We start from the raw sequence: 21,568 nt of genomic DNA, 5'->3' as shown, positions 1-21,568 counted from the left end.
AACAAAGACAAACAAGTATCACAGATTAAAGGATGGAAAAGCTTTTCCAAGTAAATGGTCCCAAGAAACAAGCTGGAATTGCCATCCTAATAAGACTTTAAACCAGAAATTATCAAGCATGATAAGAAAGGACACTTCATATTCATCAAAGGAAAAAAATCCACCAAGAGAAAGTCTCAATTCTGAACATCTATGTCCCAAATGAAAGGGGACCCACATTCATAAAAGAAACTTTACTAAATAGGACCCCCGTTGAAGGAATCAGAGAAAGAACTGGAAGAGCTTGAAGGGGCTCGAGACCCCATATGTACAACAATGCCAAGCAACCAGAGCTTCCAGGGACTAAGCCACTACCTAAAGACTATACATGGACTGACCCTGGACTCTGACCTCATAGGTAGCAATGAATATCCTAGTAAGAGCACCAGTGGAAGGGGAAGCCCTGGGTCCTGCTAAGACTGAACCCCCAGTGAACTAGACTGTTGGGGGGAGGGGGACAATGGGGGGAGGGTGGGGAGGGGAACACCGATAAGAAAGGGGAGGGGGGAGGGGGATGTTTGCCCGGAAACTGGGAAAGGGAATAACACTCGAAATGTATATAAGAAATACTCAAGTTAATAATAAAAAAATAAATAAAAAAAATAAAAGTGACCAGAAAAAAAAATCACGGATGTACAATGTGCAGATGGTATAATCACAGTTTGATGTCCCTACCATATAGCTTGTATGGAATAAAAAGAAATCCATAATTTTAGTACTAGTTCAAAAAAAAGATGTAAATAAAACACTTAATTTAAAAAAAAAAGAAACTTTACTAAAGCTCAAAACACACATTGAACCCCACACAATTATTGTGGGGGATTTCAGTACCCCACTCTCACTAATGGACAGGTCATTGAAACAGAAATTAAACAGAGAAACAGTGAAACTAATAGATGTTATAAACCAAATAAATTTTACAGATGTCTACAGAACATTTTATTCTAAAACAAAAGAATACACCTTGTTTTCAGCACCTCGTGGTACCTTCTCCAAAATTGACCACATGATTGGTTACAAAACAATGCTCAACCAATGTAAGAAGATTGAGATAACCCCATGCATCCTATCAGACAACCATGGCCTAAAACTGGTCTTCAATAACAGGAAAACAACAGAAAACACGCATATATGTGGAAAGTGAACTACTCTCTACTCAATTTGGTCAGGGATGAAATAAAGAAAGAAATTAAAGACTTCCTGGAATGTAATGAAAATGTTGACACATCACACCCAAATGAATGGTATACACTGAAAGTAGTGCTAAGAGGAAAATTCATAGCACTAAGTACACTAGTAAAGAACCTGGAAAGATCTTACATTAGCAACTTAACAGCACACCCAAGAGCTCTAGAACACAAAGAAGCAAACTCATCCAAGAAGAGTAACAGCAGGAAAAAAAAAGGCAAATGGGGAGGCTGAAACCAAACAAATAGAAACAAAGACAATAATAAGAAGAATCAGGAAAATCTGATTCTTTGAAACAATCAACAAGATAGATAAACCCCTAGCCAAAATAACTAAAGTGCCCAGAGGCAGTACACAAATTAACAAAATTAGAAATGAAAAGGAAGATACGAGAAGAGAAACTGAGGAAACTCAAAGAATCATTAGATCCTACTTCAAAAGTCTGTGCTCAATAATACTAGAAAATCTAGATGAAATGGATGGTTTTGTAGACAAATACCACATACCAAAGTTAAATCAAGAGTAGATAAACTTTCTAAACAGCCCCATGCCATAAGGAAAGAGAAGAAGTCATTAAAAACCTCCCAACCAAAAAAACTCAGGGCAAGATAGATTTAGTTCAGAATTCTACCAGACCTTCAAAGAAGACCTGGTACCAATGTGCCTCAAATTATTCCATAAAATAGAAACAAAAGGATCACTATCTAATTCATTCTATAAAACCACAGTTACTCTAATAACTAAACCACACAAAGACCCTACCAAAAAAACCGAACTTCAGACCAATCTCGCTTATGAATATTGATGTAAAAATATTCAATAAAATTCTTGCATATCAAATCCAAGGAGAGATCAAAACCATCATGCACCACCATCAATGAAGTAGACTTCATCCCTAAGATGCAAGGTTGGTTCAAGATACAAAAAAATCATTAACTTAGTCCACCATATTAAGAAACTCAAAGAAAAAAAAATCGCATGATTATCTCCTTAGATGCAGAAAAACCCCTTGACAAAATACAACATACTCTCATGTTAAGAGTATTGGAGAGATCAGGAATTCAAGGGCTATACCTAAACATTATAAAAGCAATTTACTTCAAGCCAATAGTCAATAACAAATTAAATGGAGAGATACTTGAAGCAATCCCCCTAAAATTGGGGACAAGACAAGGATGCCCACTCTTCCCATATCTATTCAGTGTAGAACTCAACGTGTTAACTAGAACAATAAGAAAACAAAAATAGATCAAGGGGATACAAATTGGCAAAAAAAGGTTAAAGGTATCACTATTTGCAGATGATAAGGTAGTCTACATAAGCAACCTCAAAAATTCTACCAGAGAACTTCTCCAGCTGATAAACAACTTTAGCAAAGTGGCAAGATATAAAATTCACTCAAATGAATCAGTAGCTTTCCTTTATACAAATGATAAACAGGCTGAGAAAGAAATTAGGGAACAACTCCCTTCACAATAGCCACAGATAATATAGCCTATCTTGGGGTAACTCTAACCAAACAAATAAAAGATCTTTATGGTAAGAACTTCAAGTCTCTCAAGACAGAAATCAAAGAAAATCTCAAAAAATGGGGAGATCTCTCATTGTTTGGCAGAAATAACATAATAAAAGTGGCCACCCTACCAAGGGCAATTTACAGTTCAATGCAATCCCCATCAAAATCCCAACACAATTCTTCAATAGAGACATAGAAAGAGCAATTCTCAAATTCATCTGGAAAAGCAAAACACCCAGAATAGCAAAAACAATTTTTAAATCTAAAAGAAAGGCCAAGGGAATCACCATCCCTGACTTCAACCTCTACTACAGAGCAATAGTGATAAAAAAAAAACAAAAAACAAAAAACAAAAACAAAAACAAAAAACTGTATGTTATTAGTAATCAGAGACAGACAGGTTGATCAATGGAATAGAATTGAAGACCCAGAAATGAAACCACGCACTTACACACACTTGATCTTTCACAAAGAAGCCAAAAATTCACTATAGAAAAAAGAGAGCATCTTCGAGAGCATTTTCAATAAATGGTGCTGGTCTATCTAGCTGTCTGTAAGTAGAAAAATGAAAATAGAACCATATTTGTCACCATGCACAAAGCTCAAGTCTAAGTGGATCAAGAACCTCAACATAAAACCAGACACACTGAATCCAATAGAAGAGAAAGTAGGAAAGAGCCGTGAACTCATTTGCACAGTCAGAAATTTCCTAAAAAGAACTCTAATGGCTCATGCTCTAAGGTCAAGAATTGATAAATGGGACTGCATGAAACTGGAAAGCTTCTGTAAGGCAAAGGACAATCAAATAAGACAAATTGACACCCTATAGATTGGCAAAAAAATTCTTCACTAAACCCATATCAGATAGAGGACTAATATCCAAAATGTAAAAAGAACTCAGGAAGCTAACCACCAAAAAAATCGAACAACCCAATCAAAAAATGGGGTATAGAACTAAATCAGGAATTCACAACAGAGAAATCTCAAATGGCTGAGAAGCACTTAAAGAAATAATCAAAGTTCTTAGTGATTAGTGAAGTGCAAATCAAAATGATCATGAGATATTACCATACACTAGTCAGAATGGCTAACATCAAAACTTCTGCTGACAGCACGTGTTGGAGAGAATGTGGAGAAAGAGAAACACTCCTTCATAGCTGACGGGATTGCAAACTGGTACAACCATTCTGGAAATCAATTTGGAGGTTCCTCTGAAAAAGGGAGACATAACAAGAGAAACCGAGGAAATTCACAAAATCATCAGATCCTACTACAAAAGCCTATACTCAACAAAACTGGAAAATCTGGATGAAATGGACAATTTTCTAGACAGATACCAGGTACCAAAGTTAAATCAGGATCAGATAAACCATCTAAACAGTCCCATAACTTCTAAAGAAATAGCAGCAGTCGTTGAAAGTCTCCCAACCAAAAAAAAAGCCCAGGACCAGATGGGTTTTGTGCACAATTCTATCAGACCTTTATGAAGACCGAATACCAATACTGTCCAAACTGTTCCACAAAACAGAAACAGAAGGAACACTACCCAATTCCTTCTATGAAGCCATAATTACGCTTATAGCTAAATTACACAAAGACCCAACAAAGAAGGAACTTCAGACCAATTTCCCTTATGAATATCTACCCAAAAATACTCAATAAAATTTTCACAAACTGAATCCAGAAACACACCAAAATAATCATCCATCATGATCAAGAAGGCTTCATCCCAGGAATGCAGGAATGGTTCAATACATGGAAATCCATCAACATAATCCACTATATAAACAAACTCAAAGATAAAAACCACATGACCATCTTCATTAGATACTGAGAAAGCATTTGACAAAATTCAACACCCCTTCATGTTAAAATTCTTGGAAAGATCAGGAATTCAAAGTCCATACCTAAACATAGTCAAAGCAATATACAGCAAACCAGTAGCCAACATCAAACTAAATGGAGAAAAACTTGAAGCAATCCCACTAAAATCAGGGACAAGACAAGGCTGTACACTGTCTCCCTACCTATTTAATGTAGTACTCGAAGTCCTAGCCAGAGCAACCAGACAACAAAAGAAGGACAAAGGGACACAAATTGGAAAGGAAGAAGTCAAAATATCACTATTTGCAGATGATATGATCGTATACTTAAGTAATCCCGAAAGTTCCATCAGAGAACTACTAAGCCTGATAAGTAACTTCAGCAAAGTGACTGGATATAAAATTGGTTTTTGTGTTCTAAGATATCTGTACATTCTGTATATTTATGTCCATAGAACATTCACCTAACACACATGTACGCTGGTATAATAAATGTAAAATGGTAGACAAAACCTAGTACCTCCTTCTCCCGGAGAGTATAATCTAATGGAAGAGACGGGTATTATTTATTATTAGTAAAGCACAAATATAAAGGCAACATTCCCACTCAAAGAGGCTATATATCTCAGAGCAAAGTACTGTTCCTAGTTGCTGTCAGTGTCTCTAAGGCATTGAGTGCTGGGCTGAGATCCAGAAGAAGAAGGGAAATGTGCCCAGAAATGTGGAGAAGGCAAGGTGCAACAGCCTTTCAACAGGGACAATGGCATGGGCAGATAATAATTTGAAGTTTGGGCACATACACCTTTCAAATGGAAAGGAGAACTCTAATAGAAAACTAGGTTTCCATAAGCACAGACACACCGAATAGACCCTTATGCAGAAGATTTACTGGTAGCTGGGGAAACTAATTCAATAAACTAATTTTCAAGGCCTAATATCTAAATTTTACTTTGAAACAAAGCAAGGCTCTCAATGACTGCTTGCCTTTGTCGCAATATTCTAAGTTGTCACCACTGACTCTTATTCTGTTTAAGTTCCTGGTGGCCAAAGGTCCCAGGTACTTTAGTGCCAATAAATAAGATTGTGCTCTAAGTTAATATGACTGATGCAGGTAAGGTTACAGTCTTTTGAAATATTGTGCTGTGAATAAAATTATTTATAAGTACAATGGATTATAAATAACATAGTATGGATGTGTAGTGCAGTATGACTTATTTTTACAAATATATGCACCTTGAATAATTGTTCCAGACAACAGCATGTGGAATAGTCACCATAGTACACATCATCCTCTCCTTAGTAACACAATACCTGGGAAATATTTTATTTGCAGGTGTGCAGCAGCCTGATTGCCTTTATAAGGATTTCTGAGGTCTGTAATACCATAATTTTAAAATTGGAAATGACCTATGCAAGTCATTTGTCTCTTATTACTTCTATAGCAGTAACATGTCAGTATTTCTGGGACACTATCAACCCTTTAATAAACAGCTAGGTATAAAAGGATTGTATCTCAGAATACATAACTAGCATTTAAAAGTTGGGAGCAATTTCTGTTCCCAAACATTGCTTATTTTTGTCAAGTGCCCAGTGTTTCTCACTGCCCTGTTCTTTGTGCATAGCCTAAAGTTTTCACATGATTGTGGATAGTCTGGAGAGGTAAAGGCAATTGGATATAATGATCATAAAATACAGAGTATGAGTGATTCCTAAGAGAACACCAAGTACCACAGCAGGAAGAGGGAAAAACATTAAGCCCAGAGAAAAGGAATAGCTTCTTGAATTTAATTTATGTAAATAAGGACCACAATCTTGAAAGTTTAAAAAACACATGTGGAAAAATGAGGTGATAATTAGGTCCTAAGGAGCCTGAGGAGTAGTGGGAAGGAAGCCTGGAGACATCTGAAGTGTGTTTATGGAGAGCTATTAGAGGAAAGCCACAGCTGGAAGTAAGGAGTTTTGTTGCACACATTCATGTAATTTAGAGAGGGAGAACTAGAGATAAGTCAGTGCAACACCAACAAGTCAACAGCCACTCTAGACATGCTCTCTTTCCTTTCTTGAGGATTTCAGTCCACATTACTGCTGCATAGTTGTTAGAAAAGTCACTAAAATGGACCATCTTCAGAGAAAATACTAAAACATACAACAGAGAGAAATGGTTGTATTTGATATTTGTCACAAACAATTTCTTTTTGGTGTTGGTTCACAAAGGTTCAGTTTCTTGTCTCCCATGATCTCACCATTTCTTGAATGGCATTCTGACCCCCCAGGGAGTAGTGTATTGATTCAGTTGATTACTGAATCCTATGTATACCTTTCTGAAAAAGAAGTACTATTGATGAGTAAACAAACAATCAAGTCTAAGAGGTATTCGGATTAGCTTTCAAGACCTTCAGTTCTTCTGACTGAGAAAGATGCCATTCAAACCAATCACAGAACAACAATACCAACCAACCAGAGCTCCCAGGACTAAACCACTACCCAAAGACTATACAAGGACTGACCCATGGCCCAGCTGCATATGTAGCAGAGGATGGCCTTGTTGGGCACCAATGGGAGGAGAAGCCCTTGGTCCTGCCAAGGCTGGAACTCCAGTGCAGGAGAATGTCAGGGGGTGGGAAGTGGGGTGGTTGGGGAGGGGGAAAACCCTCATAGAAGAAAGGGAGTGGGAGGGGATAGGTGCTTGTCGCAGGGAAACTGGGAAAGGGAATAACATTTGAAAAGTAAATAAAAAATCCAATTTAAAAACATAAACGAAAACAAAAAACAATCACAGGCAGCAAACCCCAATCTGCCACAGAGAGAACAATGATGAACAGCAATGAAACGATGCAACTTGCGTGATCTGAGCAAATACAGTTTCAAAACAAAGCTCAGGCCCCATTGGGTGCTTCCAGTGGAGTGGCCAAGCTTTTCAGTCCCCAAGTGCCATCCTACTCAATCCTGCTGAGGTTGTTAATACAGGCATTTCATCAATGAGCACAGGAAGCTTAAGGAGCTTAAGCAGCCAAAATGTGCAATAAGTAAGTGATGGAGTTACGAGTCAGGTATGTGACCAGGTTCAAAGGCTCAATCACAAGGTTCTTACATAGGAAATTCCTATCCCTCTCCCAAGCCAAGTCCAGTGTAGAAAATGAGCTCAAATGCTGTTGTAGACTAATTGTAAGCACTGACACTACCAAATACTCAGCTTCACTTTAGTTACCTACTATGGGTCCTCTATGCTCATTTTGTACTACCACGAAATTAAAAAGTCACAGGGCACAGAATAAGCAGCTTGAGTGTCAGCATGCTGGCCTTGAGAAGTAAGAGTGACTTCAAGTAAACCTTTAGCTAACAGGAATAAGGAAAGGAGAAACCCCATGACTTTCTAGATGTTCTAGCACGACATGAACTTAGTAACTCAAAACTGCCTGTTCAGTACACAACTGATGACAAATGAAATATTCTTTATCTCAATTTTTGATTGTCCTGAGTAAGAGTACTAGGTTAGGATACACACACACACACACACACACACACACACACACACACACACACACGTACACTGAAGGACACAATTGAATGATCTGGACAAATAGAAGTTCGTAACAAAGCATATATATATATATATATATATATATATATATATATATATAATTTCTTTCGATGACCCACTGTATAGGGACCAGTAGGAAGGAGCTCTAAGACATGGGGATAGAAGAATGGAGTACCAAGATATGGGATGAAAAAGATGAAATACCAAGACATGGGAACGTGCAGAATAGTGTACCAAGACATAGAAAAAGCGGGATGGAGTGCCAGAACGTGGGACTTGAGGTCATTTTGCTATTTCACATATGAAACTGGCCATCCATCCTGGGACATCCTGACACTTGGAGTTATTGCTCTCAAAAGTTAAATTAAATTACTCAGTTAACAGTATGTACTTATAAAATTGGTCTTTAGTGGTGGGAACAACTATTTCAAAATTATTGGCTTTTAATTCAATATCAAAGAATCAACGAGAGAGTAGACATTTATCAAAACGTTCAATTTTTTTGCCCTTTGTGTGTGGATAGAATTTTAAATGAAAACATCTCATGATTAAACAGGGTGTTTATAAATAGGTACACAAAATTTGGATAAAAGGACAGTTCCAATCTTGAGCAAAGTTACTTAGTTGTAGATCATATTTTATATAATAAATATCTTCTGAAAGTAAACTTTTGGAGAAGGTTGACTGGAACCAATTTTAGCTGTAATTATTTTCTTTCAAGTAATTACATTATTGCTTTTATTCGTGGGCCAAGTACTTTATATATTGTGAATCTCTTTTAAAAAGATTTATTTATTTTAATATTATGTGTATGATTGGTTTTGTGCATTCATGCATATATAATACCTATGCAGCTCATGTCTGCAGAGCTCGGGGCAGGAGAACCCCTAGGACTGGAGTTACGGGTTGTAAACCACCACGTGGTTGCTGGGAGGCAAACCTAGAACCTCTACAAAAATCAGTCAGTGCTCTGAACCCATGAGTCATCTCTCCAGCCCTGAACATGAACCAATTAATATTTATGCATGTGGTTTGAGTCTTAAGAAGTATTCCTCCTCAAAGTTTAGAACAGAGGCAGAAGGAGCATCCATTCAGAGCCTGCCCCACATGTGGTCCATACATATACAGCCACTAAACTAGATAAGATGGATGAAGCAAAGAAGTGCAGGCTGACAGGAACCGGATGTAGTTCTCTCCTGAGAGACACAGCCAGAATACAGCAAATACATAGGCGAATGTCATCATTAAACCACTGAACTGAGAATGGGACCCCCGTTGAAGGAATCTTAGAAAGTACTGAAAGAGCTTGAAGGGGCTTGAGACCCCATATGAACGGCAATGCCAACCAACCAGAGCTTCCAGGGACTAAACCACTACCTAAAGACTATACATGGACTGACCCTGGGCTCCAACCTCATAGGTAGCAATGAATAGCCTAGTAAGAGCACCAGTGAAAGGGGGGGCCTTGGTCCTGCTAAGACTGAACCTCCAGTGAATGTGATTGTTGGGGGGAGGGCAGTAATGGGGGGAGGATGGGGAGGGGAACACCCATAGAGAAGAGGAGGGGGAGGGACTTCTTTCTCTATGGGTGTTAGGGGGATGTTGGCCCGGAAACCGGGAAAGGGAATAACAATCGAAATGTAAATAAGAAATACCCAAGTTAATAAAGATGAAAAAAAATTAAAACATTCTTATATTAAAAAAAGTATTCCTCCTTTATTGTTAGATTTTTGTTTTAAATTTTATTTTAATTACATTTATCGTGGCTGTGGGGGGGCATGTATGTGTATGTGCATATGCATGAATGTCTGGGAAATTCAGATGAAAACCTTGTGGGAGTTGGTTTTCTTCTTCTACCGTGTTGAATCCAGAGATAGAACTCAGGTTTGTCAGCATGCACCTTACCCGCTGAGACATTCCATTGACCACAATGTCAGCTTTTCTATGAATCTCTTTATCTCTTGGTCTTAGAATCTCACTAGACAATTTTATAAGTGAGGAAAAATGAATTCTAAGCAGCTTTTCTTAACTTAGACCTACAGCAAAACATGATTTCTGCCTTCACGTTACTAAAAAATAACAATGTGGAAGGCATAGGGAACTATGTTGCATTTTTACTATCCCCTAGACTACTCTGAGAATAGTTTGCTTGTCATTTCCTTAAACTAAGATAAAGAGTAATCAATCTGTATAATTAGATAATTTAGATTTGAGATTTTCTATGTTCTAGAGTTGTGACAAAGTCAAATATCTATTTCCCCTTCCTTTCCTTCTTCTCTTCATGTATACATCTTACATACTCACACATATATGAGCATGAGCATATACATGAACAATACACATGCACACATGTATACATGTCTGTGTACATATACATATATGTACATGTACAAACATTCATATGTCAGATAACAGCTGGCTCTCTTCTCTCAAGGCTGTATGTTGTGATAAATCTGCTTTCAAAAGATAAAACATCTAAGCATATTTGGAAAATTAATATTTCAATGACAGAATTAGGAATTGTTTAAAATACTCAAATATTTTAACTTTAAATTCCCAGGATAATTCTATGTGAAATGGTGCAGTTCTAATTTGTCATCTTTTAATCTGACCCCTTGCCTTTAATATTTTTAAAAATTATATTTTCAGGATTTTATATTTTTATGTGTAACTTCAATGGGCTCTTCCACTGTTGGACACATTGCTTTAAAAATAATGTAACCAAATTTTGGGTGAAAGCATGAGGCAAGAATTGTCCAGAAAGTAACTGTTCAAATTATCCTCTGTCCCTGTCTGTCTCTCTCTGATGACTTGATGAATGAGACCCAGTTCCAGGCATCACACTAACACAATTCCCAAGCAATCTCTGGACACACATGCGTTAGACACAAGAGCTAAATTCAATTTCTGCATCCGAATTTCACATATGGAATGTTGGCCATATCTGTCTCTCTCTAGATTCATTAGACAGGAGAGAATATATTTTGACAACTAGAATACCGTTTTTGGAAAATTAGAATGCAACCTTGAGGATTTTTTTCCCCCAGAATCAAGTGAAGCGAGATGTGTGTAATTCAGGTTGCTATGCTGCAAAGCGTAACTGAAGACCATGATTCTCATGCAATTACAAGATGAAAGTGAGATAAATTGGCACTCACAGTTGTGGCAGGTGGCCCCGCTGTATCCTGTCTCATCACAAGTGCATTTGAAGCTGTCCCATGTTTGCGAGCACTTCCCACCATGCTCACAGTGATTGGGCACACATCTGTCAGAAAAAGAGACACAGAAATAAACCAACAAGCAAATGAGATTTATGAGTGGCCAAATTCCAGGCTGTTTGGGCAATATATCATTTCAATGCCAGGTTGCCTTGCTCAGGCAATTAATCCTTGTTAGTTTAAGCAGATTAATATGATTCATGATGGAAGGTGCGAGGCACACAAAGATGATGTATCACAAGGCTTGGTGTTTCCTCTTTTTGAATAAACAATGGATGCTATCACACAGTTGAAGGGTTCATTTACATATCACAGATTCATTTGAGTTTAATTCTACAAAGGACAAAGATACCCACTAAGTTTCCTTTCGGTGAGTGATGGAAGATGGGCCATCTTATTTATTGCTTTATCTTTATCTTCTTCTTTATCAAGGTCAATATGAGTAAGAAGGGTGCCTAGTTATAAGGTTGCCATAACCACTTGAAGTTCTGATAATGCCACATAAACAACAATGGAATATACTAGTCTAATAGGAAAAGGTTTCTGACTCTTTCTAAAATCTCCTCCTGTGCCTATCTGGATCATTGCTTATGCATGTGTTTGCATGCATAATTTAGAAGAAAAAGCATAATTGTATACAACACTATTTCTTAGGCAGATAATAGTGACCGCTTAATTTTTGTCAATCTTGATTTTCTCATTTGGGAAGCTGGGCAATTATACCTACATTGTAAATACTTTAAAATATATAATTATTGATTTAAACTTTATTTTTATATTTTCGTTTTTTTATGCATACGCTGATGTGAATGCAGGCTCTCACAGGGACCAGAAGAGGCTATAGGATTCACTGGAGCTACAGTAGCATATGCTCAACAGCTGCCTGGGTAAAAACTTGGGTCTTCTACAAGAGCAGTAAGTACTCTCTTGTGAGTAAGTATGAAGTCATTTCCCCAGCTTCTCAAATTTTATTTTAAAGCTGGTACATAAAAGTGGGGACATTGTGCACACTAGTGGCCTACTGTACTGCTTCAATGTGTGCTCTCCTTATATAATGATTAAGGGTAAATAAATCTCTGTCTCAAGTATTTATTACTTATGTTGATAAAATAGTGTCCTTTCTTCAGCTCTGAAGTATGTAGAACCTAATTGTTATGTCTTGAGTCTGGTTACCACACACAAGGATTTCTTGCTCCTATCTAAATGTAGCTTAACCCACTGAAGAACCTTTCCCAAGCCATTTCTGACCACCAGCTTCTAGTCTCTATCATTCTCCTTTAACCTTTCATGAAGTCAACTTTTAAAATCAGATTATATGACACCTACCTTTCTGTGTGTGACTTATTTTAATTTACTTAATAATCTCGAATCAATCCACCTCATCACCTAGTGACAGAATCTCATCATTTTTATAGCTGAATAGAATTCCCTTGTATACACAGACCACATTAAGTTTGGAGAGAGTATTCATAAAGTTGCTAAATAGTAAGTTAGAACTAGAAGTCTAACCAGTGGAGTCTTATAGACATCTATATACATATCTAGCGCTACTTTTAAGGAATAAGTTTTTATCTTAACTTTATCCTAAACTTATTAGGGTTGAAATATGGTTTGGAGCACCCCTTAATCAAGAATAATATAATTTGCTTTCAGTTCACACCACATTTTCTTACCCTTCCCATCTATTCCAGACCCCAAATTCTAAACATCTTTCTTTTGTTGTAATGAGTATTAAGATACTCGATAGTTTATGAGGGAGAATATTGCTATTAACTAGCGATCTACAAGAATTTGGAGATTTTAATCAGAAACACTTCAAAATAGAAGACCTGCCCCAATTTAAAAGAGCAAAATTTGTAGTGGTGTTTCTGGGCAATGGATTAAGAGAAAGTCATCTTATGAGAAAACTCTGATAGCATTCCACTAGCTTCTAGCTATAATACTTGATCTCAGTCTTGTAGTCACAGAGCACACACTTTTTGTCCTTTGTTTTTATTCCCGTAAGCCATTCCTAAAAGCACTTATAATAGGGCATATAATTCAGTAAACATGAAGACTAATCTTATCAAAGCAAATACATCCTAAGTAATAAGTGCAGTGAGAGTGGAAATGGGGGGAATAACACAAATAGGTTTAGGAAGGTAGTATAGAGTGTCACAGGAGGCATCCAATGGATGCTGTGAGCACAGTTAAAGCTTTAAGTTGAGCATATAGACACGAAAGAAGAAATTAAGAGCAATTATTATTGTGATGAAGCAGAATATGAGCAAAGACACAACCTTGGGTGGAATGAAAATTCACATTATTTTCAAAAACCACCTTCATTTCTTGATATGGTTCTGATTTTTATGTAGACCATAGCAATGAACCTTTTCCAGTGATCTTTGAATCTGGCTGGGATTACCATCAGGGCAAGATTCAGGCAAAGTATCAGGAGTATTTGGATGAGCCACGCACAGATATAATATAGTGTAGAAATGTGGGAAAAAGATAGTTGAAAATGGAAGGTAATTAGAGGATTTAGCCAAGTTAGGAATATTTTAAGTGGGTCTTAAGGACAGGATGCAATATGATGATTAGCATGATAAAATATGGTCCTGGTAGAGCAAAACAGAAAAGGGTAAAAAAAAAGGGGGAGGGGACAGCAAGTGGTGGTCAGGCCTAGCTTGCTTGCCATGGCCCAATTGCACAGTCAGTATCCACTGAGGACCCTGAGCATGGCCCTCCACAGCAAGTGCTTACAACTAGCAGTCCTCTTATTGTGCACATCATGGCAGAAAGTGAACAAATAGAGACTCCTGATATCACAGGGAGACACTATACTTACTCCTGAAATTCAGTAAAGGGATACCCTTTCTATGGTATATTTAACTTTCCAAACTCCTGTGGGTTAATATTAGCTCAGTCTGATGGCTAAAGTCATTTATATCAGCTTATCGCAGAAATTAATTTAGGGGAAGGCAGTGGAGAAGTGGACAGAGAAGCAAGGGAAACCAAGTTGAAAACTAAATATGCTTTTAATAATGTCACCACATTGAGCCACATGTCAATGAGGAAAAGATGAGTGGATTTTACCCCATGGGACACATACAACGATTATTGAGAGTGAAGAACTGGTTGCGCCTACCAGAATACATCCCAAATTCCTGTTTAAATAATTGTTTTTAACTGAATAGGATTTTCATATTTTCTTCTAAATATTTGTTTCTTAGCATTTGTATTTAATTGGCCTTCTTCTTGCACAGATTCTAGTACTTAATTTTCAAAACAAGTTGATTCATCTATCATTTCATACCTACTATCAGGGCATCTCAAGCTGCTATGACCAGTTATCAAGAGAAATAAAAAACAATTAACCCAAAATTTTAATTAGCATTCACTTCTTATCTGATCGTAGAACTGCTTGCATATATCCATTGCGCCGTTGCCATCTCATCTAGCAATTAGTCGTTGGTACATTTGGCTTTTCTTCTCAGATGTCCCCACAGTGAAGTGTGTTTACTTGCAGTTCTTCGCCTAATGAGGTGTCTACCCATGCCCAGCATGACTGGAGGGACAAAGATGCATGAAATGCCACAAAACTGTACCATTGAGGATACACATGTTACTTCAGAGGGTATCATCTCTTTGAGTTTGAAGAAAAGAGATTGCTTTTTTACCTAGGATTTTAGTCTTTAACACAGATTTGCTCTATTAAGCCGTCTTTTAGTAGGCTATGGGAAATGTGTAATTTTCTTCATGGCATGCACTAGCTTGAAAGTTTGACTCACATCAAAAAATAAATCAAAATGACTTGACTGCTTCAACTTGAGAAGGCTTTGGCCCAGGACTGGGGACATGCAGTGCAGAAGTTGGCAGGTGTCGATTTGTTCTGATCAGAGAGCTCTTGAAGAGGTAGTACATGCAATTACCCACTCCAGACAGCCTGTTTCCTGAGTCTCCCTCAAATGGATTTGTCCTTCTAGTTAAAGTTTTGCAAGGTGCTTTAGCATTCGATGCTTTCTTAAAAACATATTTTTATCTATTCTTTGAGCACTTCATGCATGTATACAATGTGTTTTGGTCATGTTTTAATACCTCCAGATCTTTCCTTGCCCTTCCCCATCTTCTTCCCAATCTCATTTCCCCTTTCTTCTTCCTGATCCACTGAGTTCAATAGGTGCTGCCTATATATCTGTGGGTGTGGAGCCATTCTTTAAAGCAGAGTCAAGTACCAAGGTCCACAACCTGAAAAACACTGACTTTCCCTCCATTAGCAGCTATCAACTGTTAATAGTCCCTCAGTGAGGAGTGGAGGGAGGATCATGTGCTCCTTTCCTAACTATCCCGGAATGTTACCTGGATAGATCTTGTGTGTGTGTGTGTGTGTGTGTGTGTGTGTGTGTGTGTGTGTGTGTGTGTGTGTAACAACGGAAGCTTTAGGTCCTGAGTACTGAGTCCAGGGATCCTGTCATTCTGGAAGACACTCTTACCCCAATCCTCCCTGACTTCCATTCTTTAAGTCTTTCTACTCCCCTTCTTTTTGGGAGTTCCTGCACTCTGTGGCTAGTGTGCATGATACAGGTATCCCATTTATAGCCGAGCTCCTTCACAATCACTTGCTCTCTGTTCCTGGGCCCGCTGTGAGCCTCAGTATTAGCAGCAGCCCAGAGCAAAAAAGAAGCTGAAGCTTTACTGGTGAGGCCCAAGAGCTTCACCAATCTCTCAGTTTAACGAAACTGATTTAGAAAGCAGTTTTAAGTGAAACTTATTTGTACCCCAATATATGAGGCAAACAAAGGCTATGACTTGAAAGCGCCTGTGTATGATTCCTTAATATCAAATGAATCAGCACAGACAGCCTGTTTGAAAGGATGCAGCAATTCACTTCAGGGTTATAAGGCCAGTTGCATTTTTATTGCACCCAAAACATCACTTTTATTCTTGTACTTGATTTCAATTGCAAAGCATTGAGAAAATTGGGTTTCACAACTATAAGAAAGAGCCAACAGTACCAGATTTGTTTGTTGATGGCAGCTTTCTGGTTTACAGGCACTACTGAATCAGCCCGAGAGAGCAGCAGAAGAAATTTTATCTCAAGCATAAAACAAAGTGTTTTTTTTTCTGACAGTATAAATCAATTACCTTTGTAATCTTGAAAGCGTTTTAAAGGTTTTTTTTTTGTTTTTATCTCTATATTGTTTAAAAGTTAAAATAAGACTGGGTGTAGAGCTATGATAGAACTTTAGCCGAACATGCACAATGTTCTGGTTTATCCAAACCTTAGCACTGTCAAAATGGAGTAAATTCTGTGCTGTACCATTAAGGGCATTGTTTCTGGAGAACCCAGAAGTTTGTTTACAATGATGCCTCACATCTATGCCTGGAAACATGCTCACACTTACAAATAATAAAAGGCTGAGCACTTACTAGAGGAGAGCATTGTCATTTGTCTCCTAAGCCCATTATCTCTGAAGCTGTGTTCCCCAAACTTTTATGTGTGTAGGATTAACTTGAAATTGCCTTGAAAGCAAGCATCTAATTCCTGAGTTCTGGGTGGAGACCAAGACTCTCAAAGTCTAACAAGCTCTCTGGTGAGTCTCCTGTGGTTGGTCAGGAGATCTGACTTTAGGATAACAAGATGAAGGAACATTGATGTTCTCAGCAGAGGCCGTCCGAGGAGCATGGGGATGCTAAGTAAGAGGAGACATTGCCAAGAAACAGGAAGACAGAAGAATGTCACGCTGTATGGGAATGTAAGCTAGTTACTCATCTCTCGCAAGAACACTTTGGGGGTTTTGGGTTTTGTTGTGATTTTTCGTATACATTCTTGTTTTTAAAGATATATTGGAACAGCATATACTAAGTTTTTCACTTCATTTAGCAAGATGAATCACTTCAGGATGTGACTGTGGACTTTGTATCCTCTGTGGCACATGAGTGACTCTTATGAAGGCTTTCGTACCTCACCTTGACACAGAATTCAGTCTGTGGTCTGAGTCCCAGTCAGCTACCATGCTTCCCTGCTGGGTTCTCATACTCCCATTTATGATAAGATATTTGAATTGCTTTTAGTTTCATACAGATTTTATTGCTGCTCATTATCATGCCTTGTTCTAAATTTAAAAATAGGAAAGACAGCTTTTTTTGCACTGAGACCATTTTGTAAACAATGGGATGATTATTTTGAATTATTTGTGTTTTACCAGTCCCACGTAAATAATTCTGAATGTATTTGTTTTTCTCTTCAGTCAAATATCAAATCTTATTTTAGCTTTTGAAGAAAGAGTCCCTGAGAATGTTTGCATGTTTGAAGACTAGCATGGACACTCTTGAATTTCATAGGCACTCCAATAATTGGGTAGGGTCCATTTCCATGTTAATTTCTATATTGAAAATTATTTATTAATTACACTTGAGTTTTAGCTGAGGTTATATTTGCTTTGAGATATATATCACTGCTTCATTCAAGTGGAAGTTATATGGAGAAGTACTAATAACCCTAGAGCACAATTTAATATCCCATTGCTATATAACTTAATATTGTAGAGATACTAATGTTATATTGATGGTGCTTTACCAACAACCATTTATTTATAGAAATACTTAAGTTCAGAGATATTTATTGTAGCTCCTACATTATGCCAGAAGTTTATATTAAAAACTAATCAAGCAAGAGTCTATATCATCCAGCCATTATACAGTTCTGGAAGAACTCTACTCATCATTCATTGTACTCTTACAAAATGAGCACCTAATCTTGGCCTTCTACTTTATATGCTATTTTTATTTTATTTTATTATAATGAACCAGAGAGCCTTACATCTTCCTTTGTTAATGTACTTAGAGTTTTTTCTTTTACAATCAGCTCCCTATGGTTTTATGAATAAAACATCTTTACAGAGATTATGCTCATAGGAGAAGAATCTGCATGATCAGCAACATCTACACCTGTCTTCAGGTCAAATTGTATTGAACCTAAATAAACATAAACACGTTCTTCCCAACCAATCAGTTTCCTGCTCCTGGCCAGATAATCTGAAATGATTTGTAAAGAAAAGAAGAAAAGAGCATTTATCTTCAGGTGACTGTGGTTTTATTTGTGAAATGCAGTTGTAACTCAGATATATTTGTCAATCATCTATCATCTATCCTTTTATTATCTTCCCTACCATTTATCCTATCTATCTATCTATCTATCTATCTATCTATCTATCTATCTATCTATCTATCATCTATTCATCTACCTATCTATTATTTATTTATCTTTCATCCATCTATCATCTACAATCCATCCATCTGTCTGTCCATCTATCTGTCTGTCCATTTATCATCTATCTACTATCTACCTACCTCACTACCTACTTATCTATATACCTATTTATCTTTTATCATTTATTCTTTTGTCCAGCTTTCTGGTTTCCAGAATGTCTGCCTCCTGGCCTAGCACCTATCTATCAATCTACGTACCTACCTACCTACCTACCTACCTATGTATCTGACTACCTACCTACATACCTATATATCTATTTATCTTTTATCATTTATTTATCTGCCCATCTTTCTGGTTTTAAGAATGTCTGCCTCCTGGCCTAGGACTCAAAATACAGTATATGAAAGTCTAAAAATTTAGGGAAAACTCTACATTTGAAATAAAGGTTAGATTTGATAATCTCGAAGGAGGGAACAAACACTTTTCTACATGAAGAGAAGCCAGGGAATTCTTCAGTTTGAAAAGATGCAAAGTGTCATTAAAAAGAGAAACTTGAAGCAATCCCACTAAAATCAGAGACTAGACAAGGCTGTCCACTCTCTCCCTACTTATTCAATATAGTTCTTGAAGTTATAGCCAGAGCAATCAGACAACAAAAGGAGATCAAGGGGATACAGATTGGAAAAGAAGAAGTCAAAATATCACTATTTGCAGATGATATGAAAGTATATTTAAACGATCCCAAAAGTTCCACCAGAGAACTACTAAACCTGATAAACACCTTCAGCAAAGTGGCTGGGTATAAAATTAACTCAAATAAATCAGTAGCATTTCTCTACACAAATGAGAAACAAGCCGAGAAAGAAATTAGGGAAGTGACACCCTTCATAATAGTACCAAATAATATAAAATACCTCAGTGTGACTTTAACCAAGCAAGTAAAAGATCTGTATGATAAGAACTTCAAGCCTCTGAAGAAAGAAATTGAAGAAGACCTCAGAAGATGGAAAGATCTCCGAAGCTCATATATTGGCAGGAATAATATAGTAAAATGGCCATTTTACCAAAAGCTATCTAGAGATTAAATGCAATCCCCATCAAATTACCAATCCAATTCTTCAGAGAGTTAGACAGAACAATTGGCAAATTCATCTGGAATAACAAAAAACCCAGGATAGCTAAAACTATCCTCAACAATAAAAGGACTTCAGGGGGCATCACTATCGCTGAACTCAAGGAGTATTACAGAGCAGTAATGATAAAAACTGCATGGTATTAGTACAGAGACAGACAGGTAGACCAATGGAATATAATTGAAGACCCAGAAATGAACCCACACACCTATGGGCACTTGATTTTTGACAAAGGAGCCAAAACCATCCAGTGGAAAAAAGATAGCATTTTCAGCAAATGGTGCTGGTTCAACTGGAGGTCAGCATGTAGAAGAATGCAGATTGATCTATACTCATCACCCTGTACAAAGGTTAAGTCCAAGTGGATCAAGAACCTCCACATCAAACCAGATACACTCAAAGTAATAGAAGAAAAAGTGGGGAAGCATCTCGAAAACATGGGCACTGGAGAAAATTTCCTGAACAAGACATCAATGGCTTATGCTCTAAGATCAAGAACTGACAAATGGGATCTCATAAAATTTCAAAGCTTTGTAAGGCAAAGGACACTGTAGTTAGGACAAAATGGTAACCAACAGATTGGGAAAAGATCTTTACCAATCCTACAACAGATAGAGGCCTTATATCCAAAATATACAAAGAACTCAAGAAGTTAGACCGCAGGGAGACAAATAACCCTATTAAAAATGGGGTTCAGAGCTAAACAAAGAATTCACAGCTGAGGAATGCCGAATGGCTGAGAAACACCTAAAGAAATGTTCAACATCTTTAGTCATAAGGGAAATGCAAATCAAAACAACCCTGAGATTTCACCTCATACCAGTGAGAATGGCTAAGATCAAAAACCCAGGTGACAGCAAATGCTGGCGAGGATGTGGAGAAAGAGGAACACTCTTCCATTGTTGGTGGGATTGCAGACTGGTACAACCATTCTGGAAATCAGTCTGGAGGTTCCTCTAAAAATTGGACATTGAACTGCCTGAGGACCCAGATATACCTCTCTTGGGCATATACCCAAATGATGCCCCAACATATAAAAAAGACACATGCTCCACTATGTTCATAGCAGCCTTATTTATAATAGCCAAAAGTTGGAAAGAATCCAGATGCCCTTCAACAGAGGAATGGATACAGAAAATGTGGTACATCTATACAATGGAATATTACTCAGCTATCAAAAAACAATGACTTTATGAAATTCATAGGCAAATGGATGGAACTGGAAAATATCATCCTGAGTGAGGTAACCCAATCACAGAAAAACACACATGGTATGCACTCATTGATAAGCGGATATTAGCCCAAATGCTTGAACTACCCTAGATGCACAGAACACATGAAACTCAAGAAAAATGACCAGAATGTGAATGCTTCACTCCTTTAAAAGGGGAACAAGAATACCCTTGGAAGTGAATAGGGAGGCAAAGCTTAGAACAGAGGCAGAAGGAACACCCATCCAGAGCCTGCCCCACATGTGGCCCATACATATGCAGCCACCAAACTAGATAAGATGGATGAAGCAAAGAAGTGCAGTCTGACAGAAACCGGATGTAGATCTCTCCTGAGAGACACAGCCAGAATACAGCAAATACATAGGCGAATGCCAGCAGCAATCCACTGAACTGAGAACGGGATCCCCATTGAAGGAATCAGAGAAAGGGCTGGAAGAGCTTGAAGGGGCTCGGGACCCCCATATGAACAACAATTCCAAGCAATCAGAGCTTCCAGGGACTAAGCCACTAATCAAAGACTATACTTGGACTGACCCTGGGCTCCAACCTCATAGGTAGCAATGAATAGCCTAGTAAGGGCACCAGTGGAAGGGGAAGCCCTTGGTCCTGCCAAGACTGAACCCCCAGTGAAGGTGATTGTTGGGGGGAGGGTGGTATTTGGGAGGGGAAGCCCATATAGAAGGGGA

The 21,568-nt window shown here is 37.8% G+C and overlaps 1 protein-coding gene across 3 annotated transcripts in view; it reads right to left on the bottom strand.

The window, feature by feature from the left end:
• Cntnap2 (contactin associated protein 2) overlaps positions 1-21,568 on the bottom strand; it is a 2,256,901-nt gene that overhangs the window by 939,533 nt on the left and 1,295,800 nt on the right. For all 3 annotated transcript variants that reach the window (NM_001427648.1, XM_039109027.2, XM_039109028.2), the window contains one exon: positions 11,266-11,372. In NM_001427648.1, the coding sequence (NP_001414577.1) occupies positions 11,266-11,372 (107 nt within the window). The remainder of the gene's footprint in view (positions 1-11,265; positions 11,373-21,568) is intronic.

The sequence above is a fragment of the Rattus norvegicus genome, chromosome 4 (assembly GCF_036323735.1).
Source record: "Rattus norvegicus strain BN/NHsdMcwi chromosome 4, GRCr8, whole genome shotgun sequence".
NCBI lineage: Eukaryota > Metazoa > Chordata > Mammalia > Rodentia > Muridae > Rattus > Rattus norvegicus.
The sequence above is the reverse complement of the archived record's forward strand: the minus strand, read 5'-3'. Positions and strand labels throughout refer to the sequence as shown.